This window comes from Lonchura striata, chromosome 2, assembly GCF_046129695.1.
Source record: "Lonchura striata isolate bLonStr1 chromosome 2, bLonStr1.mat, whole genome shotgun sequence".
NCBI lineage: Eukaryota > Metazoa > Chordata > Aves > Passeriformes > Estrildidae > Lonchura > Lonchura striata.
This window is the reverse complement of record NC_134604.1, coordinates 103,854,482-103,874,016: the sequence shown is the minus strand read 5'-3', so window position 1 is coordinate 103,874,016 and position 19,535 is coordinate 103,854,482. Positions and strand designations below refer to the sequence as shown.

General features: G+C 39.4%; 1 protein-coding gene across 1 annotated transcript; it reads right to left on the bottom strand.

Annotated features, from left to right (window-relative positions):
* Window positions 1–2,059: 2,059 nt before the first annotated feature.
* On the bottom strand, window positions 2,060–16,769 carry EIF2S3 (eukaryotic translation initiation factor 2 subunit gamma). The gene is made up of 12 exons (XM_021553027.3): window positions 16,654–16,769; window positions 14,275–14,338; window positions 13,689–13,816; window positions 13,449–13,570; window positions 12,033–12,127; window positions 10,679–10,837; window positions 9,417–9,551; window positions 8,422–8,516; window positions 7,358–7,502; window positions 6,762–6,931; window positions 5,634–5,806; window positions 2,060–3,453 (listed from the first exon to the last, which is right to left on the bottom strand). Exons 1-12 carry the CDS (start codon window positions 16,720–16,722, stop codon window positions 3,390–3,392), a joined length of 1,419 nt encoding a protein of 472 aa, XP_021408702.1. The 5' UTR covers window positions 16,723–16,769; the 3' UTR covers window positions 2,060–3,389.
* Between the last annotated feature and the right edge of the window lie 2,766 nt (window positions 16,770–19,535).

The following is a 19,535-nucleotide window of genomic DNA, read 5'->3' as shown; positions in this document are numbered from 1 at the left end:
TTTAAATATCTGAGGTAAGATATCTGTTGAACAAGATACCTGCTCCTTGGTAACAAAATTCTCTTGCTATTTTGTTCTTTCTTCATTGCACATATAGTGCCCATGTTAGGAGACTTGTTTGGTTTTTAATCCTTTCAGGGTAAGAAAGGAGAATTTATTTACATACTTGTATCACTTACACAGTTTTTCACTGTTTACAGCTTCTATGGTTTTCACCATAAACCAAAATTTCTGTAAAATTGGTTATTCTGGCTGGGTTTTTAGTCTGGAAAAGGATGAAACATGCACTTTTACTACCCACTGGGGTGGACTGGAGATGACTGGAACATTCAATGAGCACGTACAGACGGAGCTGTACAGAAACAAACGCAGCAACACGAAGCCAGAGCACAGTAGTAATTTTAGCACCGTGGTAAGTGAACATCAGCCACGAAGCCAGCGGTGCCAGAATTGTGGCAGTGGCAGAACCGATGAATAAGGAGCGGTGCTCACAGGGTCTGGTGATGTCCCTAAAATCCCACAGGACGTTGTGGATGTCCCTGGGCCGTGCCTCGGCCAGGACGGGGCGGGAGCTGGGACCGGCAGTCGGTACTTTTGGTGCTTTGGGGTGGTGGTTAAGGGGGGCAGGCGTTTGAAACTTTATAAATGTTTAGCCCCAGCCTGGCAGCGAGAACTGACCCAGAACGGCAGGGGCGGCGGAGCGGGGACTTTACCCTGGCAGAAGCACTGATGGGGAAGGGGCGGGACAGAAGTTTAAACCTTTCCTGCAGGCGGTCTGGACGTCCATCCACATGATTCAGCATGGAAAAACCAGCAGGAAACCTTTCTGCAGCAGTGAGCTAGAAGGTAGCACTTTTTCAAAGTGTCGCAAAACGAATGCAGTAAAAAAAAAATTAAATTTTTTTCTGGATTTCATGTATACTAGGACCAAATCAGCAAAGGTATTAATTGAAAGTTTTTTCTTCACCCTTTCAGAACAGAATCTGATATTTGGCTTGAAACGGCATCTCCCAAATACACAGTGAAGTCTTAGAAATAACTACTGACACATTTCAACTTTGTACCACTACACAAGGTATCTACATTTGTGTACTCAACCCATTAGAAACACAAATGCACACCTCCGTTCGGGTAGCTAAATATGACCTAAAAAATAAAATCACTTTGAAGAAAATCCTTGGTAAATTGAGAAAGCTTACAAGGTATCTGTCACTATTTTCATCCTGGCCAAGAAAATCAAAATAATCTTCAACTTCCTTAGCTGTACATGATACTGCTTTCTCTTGTCATTCAACATCTCAGCATCACTGTTCAGTGACTGAGGACGGGGTGGTACAGCACACAATGTATTTGTACTTACACTGTTCACACTTGTCTCCCCAGTGCTGCAGAGACATGTTCCATGTATTCAGCAGTCTCAAAATGCCATTACTTATCGCTCATGTCAGCAGTCAAAGCTTCCCACTGGAAGAAATCTAACATTTTGGTGGCCAAAAAAGAACTCAGTATGTGATCTGCCCCAGGCCCTCATCGTGGTGTGACAGGATATACAGCACAGTGCAGAAAGAGGTGATCCTTGTGAGAGCTTCACCCTGCCTGGAAAAGCCATGGGGAAAGCAGGTCCATGCACAACTTCAGCAAGATTATGGCACTAGTGTTCTTTAAATTGCAGATTAAGAGAGACACAATCCAAAATATCTGAATGTCTAAAAATGTCTGTGGGTGCTTAACCAGTTTCTCAAAAGCTTTCCCCATGTTTTTCATTAGACCCACAAGTGCAGTGCACTGAGAAAGGACTTTGCACTAATTTCACCCTGCAGAGTGCCATCCAAGCACTCTGCTATAGCTTACATCTCTTTTATGCTCACCCTCCTGCCACCAGACTAGGTAAGGCTTAGGTGTATACAAGTTCCTAGAATTCACAGTTACAGAAAGGAGCTACCAAAGCATGGAAGATGGAATCCTTGAAACAGAGACATTTAAGATTGTAGATTGGTTAAGTGCCTGAGAGTCAGAGAGAACTACACCTGACTCCTGCTTTTAAAATGGAAAAGCACTATTCAAAAATTAATGTATTTACTCTCAACACCATGTGAGCTAGTACTTTACAAATGGAAAAACTGAGTACAAGAATGTAGACAGAGTAAGGGAACACAATATAGTGCAAAATCAGGAACAAAATGCAAGCTGTTTCATCAAATTCCAGTTTGATGAGTGAAAGGGCTTTAGAAAGCCCTTGAAGATATTGAATAAAACCAAAACCAAACTTTGAAAACATGCAGTACTTTGTACCAAAATATGTTAAGTAGCACAACTTGCTAAATAGTATATAAACCAGCAAGAACTATGTATATTAGTACAAATGAAGAAGTGAAATCTAAATGGATTAAAGTATTAGCACCCTACAGTAAGTTTATTACATTGTTTTATCCTGAGGCTTGTGGTTCAGAGTAGCTAAACAAAAGTGGTTTTATACCTTTTTTCCTCACCTTATTCACTATTCCACCACCATAACTCTGCCCTCACCCCAAATCATTCCTTTCTACAGCCTCTTCCCAGTATTTTATATTTGCTCAACAAAATTTTAAAGTTGTTTACTCCTACTGTATAAAGAACTCCCAAGTCACTCCCACAGAGTTCCATGATGACAAAGTTATGTCCCAATCAATCACATTACTTTCATAAATCCATACTATAGGTCAAAACCAATACTGCCAGTTCAGATCCAGTTTACTTGTGGTTTCCCTTTGGGGATTTAAGAAAACATGTAGTAATATCAGAAATGACAAATTCAAGTCAGTCAGTATTGCCATCCTAATTACAAAGTGGAATACTTTAGAATCCTAAAATCAGAACCATAGAAACAAAGAAATAAAGTTTTTTGTTGGTAACAGTTGTCTAAACATAAATTGTGCAGAAAAGGTACTAGTCTTCCAAGAAGAGTTTGCTTGCTTTTAAATCTTGAACGTGGAACAATCACTGCAGTCTTTTGTTACTTAGAAAAACTGTATGAATTAATGAAAATAAGCAATATTTTATTTCAATACCAGATTTATGGTTTGTGTGTTACACTGGGGCTGGTTTGACTGATATGAAACAGATATGTCTGAAACACAAAGTAACATAAATTAGACATGCCATGAGACATGTACAATTAATTTCTACTAAAACGTGGATAATGAAACCCACCCTATGCCAATTCTTTTACACTTTTAATGGTGATAGTGACTAGTATTTTAGTAAGAGGGTAAAATTCAATAAAAGGTATGAGGACAGCCATACAACTCCAAGATCCTGTTTGCACAGCTTCCAATTCCACTGTGAAAATACACCCCCTCCAAAACAGAAATAGGCACTTCATCTTTAAAAATGAAGCACTCTTTTGTTCTTCAGTCATCATCAACAGTTGGCTTGATTGTCACTCCTCTTCTGATCTGACCCCAACCAATTAAACTGCAAAAAAATAAAGGTTTATATTACTTTTACTAGTAGTCAGAAACATCCTGAATAAGTCAACATCCTTCTGTCCTTCTTATGCCTTCAGTTCTTACATTTTGGATTTTCTACACTTGTCTCCCATCCAAAACATTCTACAAGAACTAAACCTGCTTAGTGGGAACACAGAATAGAAAAGGGTGAAGGACAGAGGACATTTGTGACCAGCTAAGTGTGTACTCCTGAAGAGAAGCTGAAAATCTGAAAATATTGTAACTCATTTTGTACTGTTGGATGGTAAATCTATTCACAGCTTGATCTTTCACCTGTGTGTGAAGTGTTGCATTACTTTGAAGGAGAAATGAAAATTCACTAAGATTACAAACAGCTGTAACTCTCAATGGTAGCCTGTGGCAGTAACTCAGCTCTCAGGTGAGTGTTGCTATTTATATTCAGGAAAATGAAGGCCTTTTTTATAGGCCACTATTGCCTCAGAAAAATATACTTGTAGAAAGAAATTCAGGATACATCCATTTCCACAGACAGCAGGTATCTCATATTATTAGTAAAACTGTGTTCAAAACCTTTCCAATTTCTGGTGAGAAACCCCACATGCATCTCAATTTACCTTGCTAAGCAGTAGAGCCTGTCTTGAGACACCAGAAAAGAAACTGAAGTTTATCAGAGCAGCATTTCCCACTTTTTAGTACCATATCCATGGGTCATAACTTGACCATCTTTGAATTCACTGATCCTTGGAATCACTCAAGTATCCCATTTGCTGTTGAACCTCTCCCTATGCCTCTTTATATTTCCTTTTTATTTTATACCTCTTTTTAGTCTTGCTTTATGAACTTTCTTCTCTATTTTCAGTACTCCATTGTCTCAGGCTGCAAGTTCCTTTTCACAGTACCAACTGTATATTATCTTTCCTACAATTAGATTTTATTATGCTGGTTTTCCCAGTTTGCCTTCTTTCCCTTTTCCCAACTTTTTAGTTTCCTTATATTGTCTTTATCTTTTTAATACAGCATAGGAATCAACTTTTCAATAACTATATTTACAGCAGGCTGCCACTATTTGCCCACCTCATAATCAAGAGACGGGTGGGCTTTTCAGCAAAATTTGGTCAAGTTTTTTAACTGGGAAATAATCTCCAGAAGCAACAAAAGACACATTATTATTTGCACAGGCTATCAGTCTACAGCTTAAAAAAAAGAGCAGGCATAATTTCTAATACAGTTTCTCCTCTTCCTTTTGCTTTACCTGACTTAATTTGGGTCCTGCCTTTTTTTCCCTCCTGTTCAAGACATGTTGTCTTTTGCCTTGGGTATTTTTTTCAGAAAATAAAAATAATCTCTTCCCTAATTTGTCATCTTGCTCTGAGACAGCAAGCACTAAATTCTTGTCTACATTTTCTTGTCATCTGAAAAAGAAACATGCGTCCATGGATATTTAAAGCTTGGTTCCTTTCCATACAGTACAGACTTCTTGTAAAAATGGCTGTGCTCTCTCATACTACAAGAGCTGTGCAGAGCTGACAAATCTAAATACTCTTCTGTTCTTATCAATCCAGACTTAGGAAACCTGTGACAGGTACAGGATGTAATCACCTAAAGAGTCTGGCACTGAGATAAAATGAATCACCAACCAATTCTGTACATCATTTTCAGCCTCCAGATGCTTCTGCAGTCAGACATTTTATATTTGTGATTCGAATGGGTCAATCCAGTTGATACTTTATTCTTTCCTCTGTGCTTGTAGTACGCAAAACATTCAAACATCCCTCCTCTGTTCCCCTGCTGTTACTTCCAGGTTGCACTAGAAATCACATGCAGCTCCACAGGTAGAAAACTACTGAGGTGTGCATAAAGATGGCTGTTTGGCTTAACATTGTGAGAATTTCCCAAACCCTTTGCCGAGATTCCCTACTGAGCTCAATTTACAGCCTGGCAGTTTGGGCAACAAACATGAACCTCAGGTGTTTCTTTGTTAACTAACAGGTACCCTCCCAATCATGGTGTTTGTTTAAAAAAGGGATAGCAATGAAATGAAGCATTCTACAACTATTGTGACAATATCTTAGGAGAATCCAGAATAATTTTTAAAACAGACATACACTTACCTATTCTAGTACAAAATCAGATCCATGTACTTTTTTGTTAACAATGTAGCCACCACATACCCCACCAACTTACCGCCAATGTTTCTCAACTCTTCGACTCAGAGCAATTTTTTCTCCCACTTCTGTGCATACAGGGTTAGTTAGCACAATCTTCCCCAAATCAGCCTTTACAGCACTGACTCTCCCTCCAGTAGATAAGGATCCTATGTTTACCATCAGAACTTCATTCTTCGATAATTTTTGCACCTGAAGACAGACATACAAAACTCTGAAACATAAGCTTTAGTACTAAAAAACAAAATAGCACAGACAGTACCAAGTTATCTTCTGTTATCTTCTTGCCACAAAAAGATACAGTTGAGAAATACTATAAATATACACACACAAATTATGGGCAGCAGTGTCAGTAGATGGAAGTTTTATATGCAAAAGGACAAATACATAAAGATGTTGTACATATAGTTCTGAGGTTCTTGGTATGATGTACTTTCTTGGGATTGATCTACATTTTCTATATACCGATGATTTCATATAACGTATTAAAAACATAGATTTTGTTATGAACTGTGATGTTCTACAGATTATTTACCAGGATGGTGTATTCTCATTTCCCTTATGCCTACATAAAAAAAAAAATTCAAATAATCAATTTCACAGGATAAGAGAGTGCTGAAGCATTTTGCTCACTGTTGCATGAAGCAGTTTATAATTTTAAATTCCAACTGAGGAAATTATGATCTTTTAGTTCATTTGTGTAAAATAGATTGTGTTACAAAAGTTGGTGCTGTGCCTCAAGTTCAGTTTTTTTTTTCAACCAGAGTATTTAAAAAATATTTAAACTTTAAAGTTTATTCAGTGAAAAAACCTACAAAAAGCATCTCAGCAGGAAGTAGATCAGTACCACTGTAAAACCAATTATTGCACAAATGAATAGAATGATAGCAAAAGAAAACAGCTACCAGCATGTTTAGAAAAATACATTTCATGACACATAAATACTTTATGCTGATTTAAACTACTGATATGAATTTCTACTCCTCTGAAAACCATTCTTTGACAGTATTAAACAAGCAGATAAGTTTTGTGACAAGCTTGTATCAACATTGAGACAAAATGTCTACATATGATCAAAGAAATATATTCATTAATGAAAATTAGCACAGGAAGCAAAACCAGGACAAACAAAAGAAGGGGCACAGACCTTTGCAGCTTTCTTGTCTCCTTCAGTGCGCACACCTAAGAGTCGTCTCAGCAAGAAGTAGGAAATTTCTAGCTCTGTAAATATTTCTGGCAGTGCCCCAACTGCCCCAAGAACTTGGCCCACCATGCGGTCAGCCCGGCACAAAGTGGGATCAATCTTAGTGCCAACACCTACAACACAACAAGGGAAGTCAGACGGAGTAACTGAAAGGTTGTTGTCATTTTTATGAGCTAAAATATTTGAAGATGATCTAAAAAAACAGAGAATGTACTGGGAATTTCCTACTACCTGGGCAGCACTTTCAGAATGTCAGCAAGACTGTGAGCTCTATCTAAACAGATGAAGAAATATTCTGCTGTTAAAGCTGGTACAATTTACAGTGCAAGCTGACCTGTATAGGCCAGTGACATTCAGGAAAATGATTTAATTCTTAAATATCCATTTTTCACACCAACCCTGTCTCTCTCTACATATACGAATTATCTAAAAATCCTCATGGTGTTTTTGTTAATTACACTCAAATTGACTGTTGAATGAAACCAAGTGTTTTCAATAAGCATGAAGAAATTAAGCTTTTCATAAGAGAATATTCTTACCTATAAGGCCTCCTGGAGCAGCATATTGTAGATCATTATGTTCAGCAAAGAGTGACACAATTTTGGAAAAGATTGGCTTGCACATGAGTTTGCCTTCACTGTCCTTGGACACAATACCAGGCCTCACCTCAATTTCCTGGCCCACCTAATGACAAAAGTGAGAAAGTGTTTAACTGGTTATTTCACAGGAACACAAAGCTGACTAAGCACAAGTAAGACTTATGTATCCCAAGATCTACTTTGTATGAGTCCTTGGTTCTGGGCTAGTGTAGAACTCGTAGGATTTCTGTTGCACTGTTTGATGCAAATTGAACAGTATTTACAGTAAATGTAACATCTGATTTTCTTTTCAATATAATTTGTAAAACTGCTTTAGCAAAGGATCTTTATCAGCAATAATTCCAACAATTAAATTTAATTTTTAAACACTGTATTTAATTTAGAAATATTTCAGCTTTGAGAAAAATTGAGTTAATTCAATCAGTGTAACTGACTGACATCAATACACTGCAAACCAGAGGAAGTACAAGCTGTATAAATGTTTAAAGACAGTTTGCTCTCCAGCCTAACAAAGCAATCCTTTTAAAGTTTCTGTCTACTGCCAGCAAGCAAGCAAAATAAAAAAATCAAAATATACAGAACACTTAAATGGGAAAGTGGGACCTGTGAGAACCCACACACACTTCTTTTAAAGTGTGCTTTTAAAGTTCTTTTGCTCTCCTCTTCCCCACAATAATTCAGCAAGTAGAAGTGGTAGGACAGGAAAAAAACCCGCTCCTTCCATTTTTGTGAGGGATTAAATCTGTTATCATTATTAGCAAAATTAAATCTGTTATCATTATTAAGACTACAATAATATATTTTAAAAAATAAAACTAGTGCTTCTTGTTCTGGTGTTTTAAAATTGTAAAGTGAAAATGAACTACATACAGAAAGGATAAGTGCCATGTGACTGTACTCAAAATGAAAAAAAAAATCAATTATATAGATACATTTTGCAGCAAATGTGGAAAACCTGGACTCATTGTCATTACAAATTCCAGTCAAGAAAGAGAAAGGGTTACCTTTAAAACACCCTTTAGAATACTGCCACCAGCAACGCCTCCCTTAAGGTCATCAACTTCACAGCCAGGCTTGTTGACATCAAAAGACCTAATAACTGAAGAGATCACAGCCAGGTTTATATTTACTATCAGGTTTTTAAACAATGTCTTTCTTTAGCAACTTTGACTGCTTCTCTGTTCTTATGAAAGGATACACATATTTATAAATGTTACAAAACCAGAACAATCAGTATTTTATTCCAAATTTTTAGGCAGACAGTTAATTTTATTCACAAAACTATTTAAACTGCTCATATATATAAATGCTTCATAATATTTTTTCTGCATATTAGAAAGTAACTTAAAGATCTGAAAAAGAAAGCAATGATCAACCATTTTACAAAACCGCTTCAATATTCAAAATGTTAATTGTGAATACCAGAACTTTGTTTTAATGTACTCATAGCTGAACACCGTAACCTTGATGTAACATGGTGAATTTTTATGCATTTATGCAATGTAGGACTCCCTTGGATTATTGGAAAAAAAAGGCAAGCAAATGAATTCCTTATAGGAACTGCATTTCATAGTATGCTGGAAAAGAACTGAAACTTTGACAATTATAACCAGGAAAAAGGAGTCAAATACAAAAGATTTAACAAAGCTTCCCAAAATATTTCCATGGAAATGATTTAATTATCAAATGCATCAGTTTGCCAGTATTTTGTTAAATCAAAACTAAATTCATAACAACCAAAGGAATGTTTCTAAGATAAAAATTTCTCACTTTTATTGCCTTTTAAGCTGTCATATGCACAGACTATACACAAAACCAACAGCAATTAGCAGTGAACAAACAATACAGATCTCAGAAGGCATTCACGTTTTAAAATAAGAGCATCCGAAACACTCCTTTTAAACTCACTTCTGTTTAGGGCACTCAGCATGTGCTATTCCAAGTGCAGACACTTTCAGAAAATGTTTGGCCACAAACCCAGGCCTGAGCATTTACATACCAATGAGCCTTGGTTCAGATGTGAAGTCTCGCAAAGGGACCGGGATTTTCTTCACTATGTATTCACAAACCACCTCTATGTTGTACTTCAGCTGTGCTGAGATTGGAATTATTGGAGCTCCTTCTGCAACTGTACCTAAAACAAAATCAAGTTCAACATTAAGCCTTAATATGACTAAGTGTTCTGTCCTTGTGGCATGTTATATGTGTATTTCCCAAAGCAGTATCAGAGCATCTATCCCTCCCTTCAACATTTTAGCTCACATAGCCACACCTACTTTTTGAAGCATTCTGAAAGTGTGCAAGATAACCTTCCACAAGGCAGAATTCACTTCCTATATTGTCATCAGAAATATTTTAAAGATTTCCTAAGAGAGGTCAATATCTCAGTATTGGATACAGCAGTGTTAATTTTACAGTCAGGTTTCATGATGACAAACTAAATTTCCTGTTAATTTAATGATTTATGATTTTCAAATTTTTCAATACAAATACATATTTTAGAAAAGTCCTTATGTTCCTTGCAACAACTTGGAATTTTCAAACTCCAAATTTACACATCAAGCCACTCTGACAGTTATGAACAGCTTCTGCAAGGCAACAATTATGAATTACAAAAGAAGAAAAAAAGAAAAAGAAAAAAGAAAGAAAAAAGGAAAAGAAAGACCCACTGGTAACTTCTGGTGCTGACAATCTAGTTCTGCAGCTTGTCACATATCCCACCTACTGCAGATAAACAGGGAAAACAGGGGAAACTCCAGGGAAAGATAAAACTCAAATCACTGTACAGGTGAGCAGACCTTTACAGAGTAAGATAACACTGCCCAAACTGGATTTAAACAGACAGATGAAAGAGCAATCTTTTGTCATTAGATAAAAAAAAAATTAATGTATTTAAACCTACAAGGTGCCCCTAGCAAGTACAGCTTCCTTCTCTCCTGCACTGCAGTAAAATCACAGTGAAATCTCTACCAAAGAAGCACTCCAGGAAGATACCACAAATCCACTGAAAGCTACTACGTAAGTGCAACTGATGTTAGTTTTACATCTAGAGCTCTGACCCAGAGACGTAACACTATTGTATGCAAACAGGCTGAAACAGGCAAGAAGCACAACTCCCAGAGTCTAATTTTCACATTAACAGACTATGTACACCTGCATTGCCCAAGATAAGCTTTTCTATGAACATACAGAAAACTACTATGTCCATGTCTCAACACTGAATTTCCACCACTTACTAGATTTCTGCTCTTGAAAACTTACCTTGTACAAATGCAAGAATCTGTTCATACTGTTCTTTAGCCTGACTCTCTTTCACCAAGTCAATCTTATTCTGTAGAATCAAAATGTGCTTCAGTTTCATGATTTCTATAGCAGCTAGATGTTCTGAGGTCTGAGGTTGAGGGCATGACTCATTACCAGCTGAAAGAAGAGAAGTGACTGGAATATAGAAACTATAAAGACAGACAAAACTCCTACAGTTAGGATATCTACTTCCACCTACTATCACTATGTTAAAAAAAAAAAAGAAAAAAGACAATTGTCTTTCAGCATGTGAAGCAACCAAGTCAATAAGCACCTCTTCTCCTAGCACTGCTGGCTCTAGCCTCCACACAATGCAGGACAGATAACAAGATGCCAGAGAGGTTCCCCCGTTTCACCTGCTCCTACTAGGATCACTCACCTAAAATATCCAAAGATACCAACACCTAACTTGGCTTACACCATCCTTTAGCTCTTCAGGTATCTCAGTGTTAACTGTAGTGCAATACACAAATTACTTTTCAAGAAATATCTTCATATTTTTTTATCAGTAAAGTCATAAAAATACCAAGATCCCCAAACTATCAAGTATGTGAATAGGGCTGCTATCAGCATGGTTTAGATTTCAGCTAAGAACCCAGCATTGGCTGATGTATGATTATGGTGGTTAATCTTGCCTGAAGTTTGGTCTATCACACTTTCTAGAGATAAACAGGCAGAAGAAAGGATAGCTCATCATCTATCTCAGACTTTAAATTACAATATCTGAAGCTGTATTTTCCTTTTGTTGACATATCCTATCAAGGTAAGATAATTGCTATGTATCACTACAGAACACTAAAATGTTCTACAGACAGAAAAATCAGTTTTACTCACTTTCTGTCGCTTGCAAATCTGAACAAAAGTTGTCTGGATTACATTAAATCTCCTGTACTTAAATTTTGCCTACATTTATCTGGGTTACTGTTTGTACTGTTGTTTGTGAACTCTACTGTATAGCAAAGACTGCATGCACATTTAAAGGAAACTGAACCTTCAGAGAAACTCAAAATGCAGCTAATATGTTCCCATAAAGTGATAAAAATTTTACAGTGCTATACTACTACCGAGTTTTTTATTACCTATCTTCTGTCAATGGGGCCAGCTACCAGACTGGTGAGTATAGATAGCTGTGTTTAAAACAAGCCAGCTTGTTAGAGTACATCACCATTGTAGCAGCACTTTATTTTCTTTCACACATCTCAAAAACATTCACATGTTTAAACTGCTCACCACATCCCAGGAGATTTTAAAGCCCACATAATGCTTCGTGCTACTACAAAATAGAGTTCTGCTTTTGGGTAGCAATTGTTACCTATCAACAGCAAAGCTGCATCCATTACTGCTGCACCGTTCAACATGGTAGCCATCAAAATATCGTGGCCAGGGCAATCCACAAAAGAGACATGCCTGTTGCAGGAAAAGGTGAAAGAGAAATCCAAAAGCCCATTATCAACAATTCCTCTGACTGATTTATGTCAGTGATTAGCCAGATACAGAAGTTAAAAGTATCCTTAAAATAGTATTTTAAAAAAGTTCTAAAAGAACACAAACGCTACTGAACAGCTACCAAATGCTTTTTCTGAGTTTTCAGATTTAATACCACATGTCCACATTAAGTACCTCTTTAATATTTCAAGAATTTACTCTAAATTAGATTAGAGTTAAATGCACCAGGTTAAAAGCCCAAAATCAAACCAACCCACCACCACTGACCCAAACTCCAATACACCACATGGGATTTCTCTTATCTCTTTTAAAAGGCACCTCCCATTCTTCAATCTTAGGAAATGATGCATCTTTAAATATATGGTTATAACTGCACTTCAAAGATTTGTCTACAGGCATGATGTTACATTTCCAAACTTATGGTTTTACTGTGCAGACCAAGATACTTGATTCACTATTTTCTTTCCTGAACCTATCTAGAGAAGAATCCTTGTTCTTAGTGGCAGGCCACCAAAAAGCAAGGGCCTAATTTTGTGCTTTGCTGATGACGTTAGAAATCTACAAGCAAAAAACCTGTAGGATAAAGAATGCAAAGTTTTTAACCAGTTGTTTCACAATGGCTGCCTGCCTGACACACTCCAAAAGAAGTTAATCTTAGTACAAGTGCTCTACTGGGAATCTGAGAAAAGGAAAGACACATGGTCACAGCCCACATGTATTTTACATAAACACAAACTAAGAATCTTGTACAACAGTCTTAATGACTACTCTTGTTTGAACAATCATTGTGCAGACCCATATAACCACTGCATATAGACCGTGCTATACTTTATCAGAAATTGAGTAAAGAACACTTGGCCTCCAGTGAGAGGCCTGATCTCACATTAAGCATCAGGCTTTTATATATTAATTTAAAAAACTTTGGAAACTCTGCCCTCAGGAAGAAAAAGTTCAACAAAGGTCACCCTTCCAGAAAGAATTTTAAAGATGCGTTTGTGAGTTCCACATTAGTTCTCAATCTGGCTGGTTTTAAAATGTACTTATATTAATAGCAGAAATTTAACTTCAATGTTCCGCAAGTAGCTGAGGCCAGCAGACACAGCTGGGCTCAACCATGAAATGCTCATCACCACCAATGAATTCAGTTTAGACAATGCCTTAGCCCAGGGGTGCCAGATCTAAGAATGTGCAGTCTACCAGAATCCATTCAGCTCACAGCTCAATCCTGTTTCCATACACAGGGAAGTAAATACAATTTATTCCAGCAATTTAAAGCAGTTACCTGACTAGTTTAAAGTTCCCTTTGGTGCCAGGAATATCTGTAGGGAACTCATCTGGGGTGCTACTTCCACAGGATCGGTAGCACTCTGGTCGAGAGCAGCTTGGGTCATCCAGCTTGTAAATCTGTGATTATTTAAAGTTGAAAAAAGGTTTAATTCCTCAAGGGTTAGTTACCTGTAATCTTTCATCTCCCCTGAAATATATTAGCAACATAGCTGCTATATTTACAGTGATGACTCACCTTTGCATTAGCATAACCCAGCTTGATTGTGATATTTCTTTCCAGTTCATTTTTAAATCTGACAGTATGAACTCCAGATATAGCTTTGACTACTGTTGACTTTCCATGGGCTACATGACCAATTGTACCTGTGTTTTAAAAGGAAATGTTTGTCAATAAACCACAGTTTAATTCTGTGCAAAGCTCCACTACAATCAGTACAAAATTACCCCAAATTCTTCACAGGCAGTAAGTTCATATGGCATACATATATAATTTGTAATAATTTTTATTGAAACAAACAAGACCTGAAATTGTGCTCCCAATGGACAGATCTTTGCATTTGAATGAAAGTCATTTCAATCCTTTATTTCAAGGTAAAATAAATTTTGCTTTAGCAACTATTCCCCATACCATTCAACTGTGCTCCTAAAATAAAACTGGTGCTTTATAAATCAAAAGCGCTTGACAAGTCCCTAAAACTACTATGTTTTGTTTCTGTACATATTTCTTGAAAGTATTACCACACAGGCACCATCTGCTACTGCACCAGCATCAAAAAGAGACACCTTAACACGCCCCTCTTTTTCATAAGGTTTTTTTTTACCTATATTAATTGTTGCTTGTCTGCTGATGACTTCTGGTGAAAGTGGCGTCAACTTGGTAACATCCTGTATAAGGGAGATTTTTAAATTTATTCATCTTGTATATAAATGTTTAGCAAGTTAAAAATTTAGAAACTTGAAGGTCAACTGATAGTTCTATTCAGCAAAATCCAGTTATACTATGTGCATTCCAGTCTTTTAAAAGTGTGAAATCCATGTGAAAAGTGATCCAAGTCTTGCTTGTGAATCAATACAGGCTACAATTCAAAATCCTGACTGTGAAACAGTCTTGTCTGCAAAGTGTTAAAGATGGGAGTAAACAAAACAAGAAACCTCAAAAGAAAATTTTAACAAAAGACCCCAATCCCCTACATACCCCTGAACCTAAATTACACATAACAGGCAAATTCATTTTCAACAGTCTACATGATGAACTGCACTAATATTTTATAAACAAAGCTTTGTCAATAAACAGTTGTTTAATTGGTTCCATTAAGCCAATCCATAATTACAACTAGGAGTCAGTGGGTCCAGAGGTTTCATTAGCACCATGGCTTTTTTTTCTTTTTAATGGTTATTTTTTCCCTCGGGTACTGTTATTGCTGCTTTAGGTACCAGACAAAAATTCTGCTGTCCTAAGTAGTCTGTTGTGTGAACTTATTGGTAGCCACCGGCAAAACAAAAACCTCACAAATAAACTCTGTATAGATAAAGAAACAACTCTGAAAGAGTTGCTTAGGTTTTTTCAAAGCTGTTTGTCCAAATAATGGACAACTGCTGAAATCCACTGAAATGTTCTGTAAAGCTAATATCCATCCTGCATCGAATTCACATGGATGAGCTACTCAGTTCAAGCAGAGACATGATGTCAGAAGAGTCCTCAGTGCAGGACAAAATTTAAGATATAAATAATACAAACATTAAATCACATATTGTTTACACTGTTACATGAAAGTTCTGTGCAAAATGATCAAACACATCTGTGTAAAAACATAAGCTCAGTCATTCTGCTCTCAAGTATGACATTAATAAAATGTTCATCTTCAATACAAAGCAAGTTTTGAACATCTAAGACACACAACTAAATTTATATTTCTCATATATGGAACTTAAAATGACTTCCCAGCGATGGGAACGTGACCTGCAGATGGCACCATGTAGCCGGGCGACCAGAATTTCAGCGTGATGCAATTCCTGCCACCAGGAGAATTCTTCCTGGTGCATGAAATCGTGCACGCGTGCAGTTTTTTCCTCAAGACTGGTACAAGGGTATTGCTCAGCAAGAAGCTTCACTCAGCCGTAAGCACTCAAGGGCCGCCAGAATAAGCCTTTAAAGGTAATTCCTGCTGACCTTCCAGCTAGTCTCTATCTGTGCCTTTCCCAACTAGGAAATGCCATGGTCAACAATGACAGGAAGAAAAGAAACCATCTGAAATAACTAACACACTGCCGTAGGGAATTCCTGTGCTCAAGCCCAAAGAACATAAAATATTATTACTGTTAAGACAAATAAGTTGTTCCAGTTTAAACACAGGAGACACAGCAACAGGATTTTTGACTATGTACATTACAATACACTTGAATTAGAAATATACATTACATATACATTTAGACTAGCATATAAGTGTAATAGGTGAGGCAGCTCAGGTGAGACATTTAACAGGCAAGGCTGCCACAGCAGGTGACCACTGCAACTGGTTGAAGTGGTAGCTGCAGTGGTAGGTAGATCTGGTATTTCTCGGCAGTTTTTAATAGTCAAGAAAGTTGTCTTGGCAAACCAAGACAGGGCTAATAGACAACTCCTAGAACTTGCTGTAGAGAAACGGCTCAAATTTATGGTTCTATCTCAGAAAGGGAAAAATCTTTAATACGACAGAACAGGGCAACTCTTACTCGAGGAAAACTGCACCCACCAGTGAGCCATAAAAGCTTCAGCGGCGCCGGCGGGACACGGAGCCGCGGAGCCTTATGCTCACCGGGAGGAGAAGCACCTCGCCCGGGCGCCCCACACCCGCCAGGACCGGCGGGACCTGCTCTGCGCGCCGCCGCTCTGCCCTCGACCCGCGGCCCCTGCCCTCGGCCGCCGCTCTGCCCTCGACCCGCGTCCCCCTGCCCTCGACCCGCGTCCCCCTGCCCTCGGCCCGCGTCCCCCTGCCCTCGCCGCGGCCCCTGCTGCCCAGCGTGCTGAGCTCGGCTCCCCGGGCGCCGCCGCCTCCCGCGCCCCCTCGGCACGCATCGGCAGCGGTGGGGCCCGGCAGAAGGCTCCCAGCTCCTGGGGCCGCACCCCTCGCCCACACGCCCGCCCCCTCCGCTCCCGGGGCGCCCCCGCCGAGCTCCGGGAGCCCGATCTCGCTGCTGGGCGCCCCACGAGCGGCGCTCACCAAGGTGCCGAGATCCTGCCGGCTGAGGTGCGGCTGCCCCAGAGTCACTCCCGCCTCGTCCCCCGCCATCTTGCCCCGAGTAGGAAGTGAGGAGCCCACGCGGCCGCCTGACTGCCGGCTCCTCTCCGCACAGCCGCTGCCGGCCCGCAACCTCCGGCCCACAGCGCGGCACCGGCCGGCCCGGGAGCGGACACCGAGCTCAAGGAAAAGCCGCGATCAGCGCCGGGGGGCCGCCATCTGCCCCGCAGCGGAGCGGCCACGAGTCAGGCGCACCAACGGGCAGCCCTGTAAAGGACCCCCCAGCACGGTCGCCATCACGCCGGATGATGCAACCGGGGCCTGCGGCGGGGCCTCGCAGCGTGCGCGCGCACGGCGCGGGAGCGCGGGCACGGCGCGGCGGCGGGAGCGCGGCGGGACGGGCGCCGCGCAAACCCCGCCGGAGCGGAGCGAAACAGCGCCGTGCCTGCGGGGAGGGCTCGCTGAAAGACACACCGAAGGCAGGAGCCCCTGCCGTGCTCGGGGTTTGTTGCTGTGCGGATTTATTTGGGGTGCCCGGGGGTGCGGTGCAGAAGGCACGATATCTGTGTATGCACTGAAATGAGCGCATCGACCGCGGTGCCTGCTTCAACAGTAACAGGTCACCGCACGTGTGTCAGAACCTCTGCTGGCCATCGCCGTGAGGAGATCTTTCTTATTTTAGCTTTTTTCTTGTTACTGTCTTTGTAGACTGGGCGCTTATTGTTAGGGAAGGCATGTGGATGTGAGAGTTGCCCCAACATACCTAAATGTTTTGTACGAAACAGGTAAAAATCCCACCAAACACTTGCTGTTCCCAGAGTTGGGTATGACATAAATTGAATAAAATCCCTAATCCAGTGATGAGAGCCAGTTTAGAGGTTCACCAGAGAGTAAAGGTTAAATTTCCCTGTTCTTCATGGGAACCTCTTAAAGGCATAGAAGATGTTGCTGATAGTATTTCCTCCCTGGTCAGGGAAGCAGGTTTCAATGCAGGTAACCAGTTATCTCAAATATGTGTGCGTTGTGCCAACAACAGCAGCTTTATCTGTTGGAATACACATTTGTTCTCAGACTCTGCCTGGCTTTGCAGGTCAAAAAAAGCAGGTTTGGGGCAGGCAACCATGTGACTGAAATGTGATGATGGAAATCCGTGTGAAACTGGTATGCCTGGTTGAACAATGGTTGTAACCTCCCACTTTCACCTATGATATTATTTCCATACTTTCCTGATACAAGATCTAGGAGTGAGTTCTGATGGGTATTTGTAGAGCAAACACATTGCCACAATGTTCTTGATCTGAAGAAATTAACAGGAGCACATTGTAAGAAACCTTTCAGTATCTATGATGGTATTGCCAATGACAAAATGTATTTTGTCTTGCAACCCAGTCGTGTTGGACAATGGTCTGGAAAATAAATTTTCATAATCTTGTTTCAGGCCACACGGTGTTTTCAATTTTGTATTAAATATCTCACTTCTGGGAAAAACCACTGAAATACATGAGGTGTAGTGAGAACATGATGCAATACTTGGTTGTAGTTGCCTCGATGTTCACACATGTATAATCCCTCTTTTATGAAAATGAACTGAAAGTGCTGGACTCTGTAGTTACTTAGCTGCTTAAATTATGCAATAAATGCAGTGCAGTGTGTGTAAAATTATGGAAATAGTTTTTGTCACATTTGAAACAGCCTTTAAAAAGGACTCAATCCTTGTCAAACACCCTGTCAGGAATATGAAAAAAACTACGCAAACTGTTGCTTCTATTTTAACATTGAGATTGTACATTTTACATATTCTGAGGTTCTCTTGCTATTTTGATTCACTTATTTGGAAATGTTTGTAATATAAAGAAAAGCAGAAAAGTCTAAAGTCTGTAAATGTCTAATTATTGTAGGATCCTAGAATGGTTTATGTTGTAAGGGACCTCAAAGATCATCGAGTTCAAATCTTCCTGCCATGGGCAGAAACATCTTTCACTATCCCAGGCTGCTCAGAGCCCCGTCCAGCCTGGCCTTGAACACTTCCAGGGATGGGGCAACCACAGCTTCTCTGAGTAACCTGTGCCAGTGCTTCACCCTCACAGTAAAGAGTTTCTTCCTAGCACCTAATCTAAATCTGCCCTCTTTCAGTTTAAAGCCATTCTGCCTTGTTCTGTTACTCCATGCCCTTGTGAAAAGTCCATTTTCTAGCCTTTTGGGCCCCCTTTAAGCACTGAATGCTTCTATAAGGTTTACTCAGAGCTTTCTCTTCTCCAGGCTGAACAACCCCAACTAAAATAGGTAAGAACATTTCTAGGAGTTGACATTATGTCATATGTCAATATATGTGTATTGGACATTTATGTATTAATTAAATAAAGTTTAAAAATATTAGAATTAGATCCTAAGTAGCATATTAATATAGCTCAAAAAAACTACATCCAGAATTCTCTTCATCGCAATAGTCTTATTTAAGCTAGTGGTAACTGTTTAGCCACTGACTTTGTACAAATGCCTAAATCAGAGGGGTCAACCCAAATCTCAAATTAATATTCAGTAAGGTAATTTTGAGACTAGTGGTCATTGTCAGAGGCCTAAATGTAATTATTTAATTTTTTTAGGAGACTAGAATTGAGACATTATTAACATATTTGATTTTTTGGTAGAAGCAAATTGTTCAATGTGAAGGAGAAGGGTATGAGAGGGTTTTTTTGTGCTTTGAAATGTTGAGCTGTTTTAAATGTCAAAGCTGCTATGGTTTTGTTTTGTGGCTAGGTTTGAGGTCCTCTTCTGTGATTCTGTGACAAGTGTGTAGGAGAGACCTGAAGACCATCTTGCACCTCAGCTTGACACAAACTGCAGACAGCAAAATGACAGTCAGG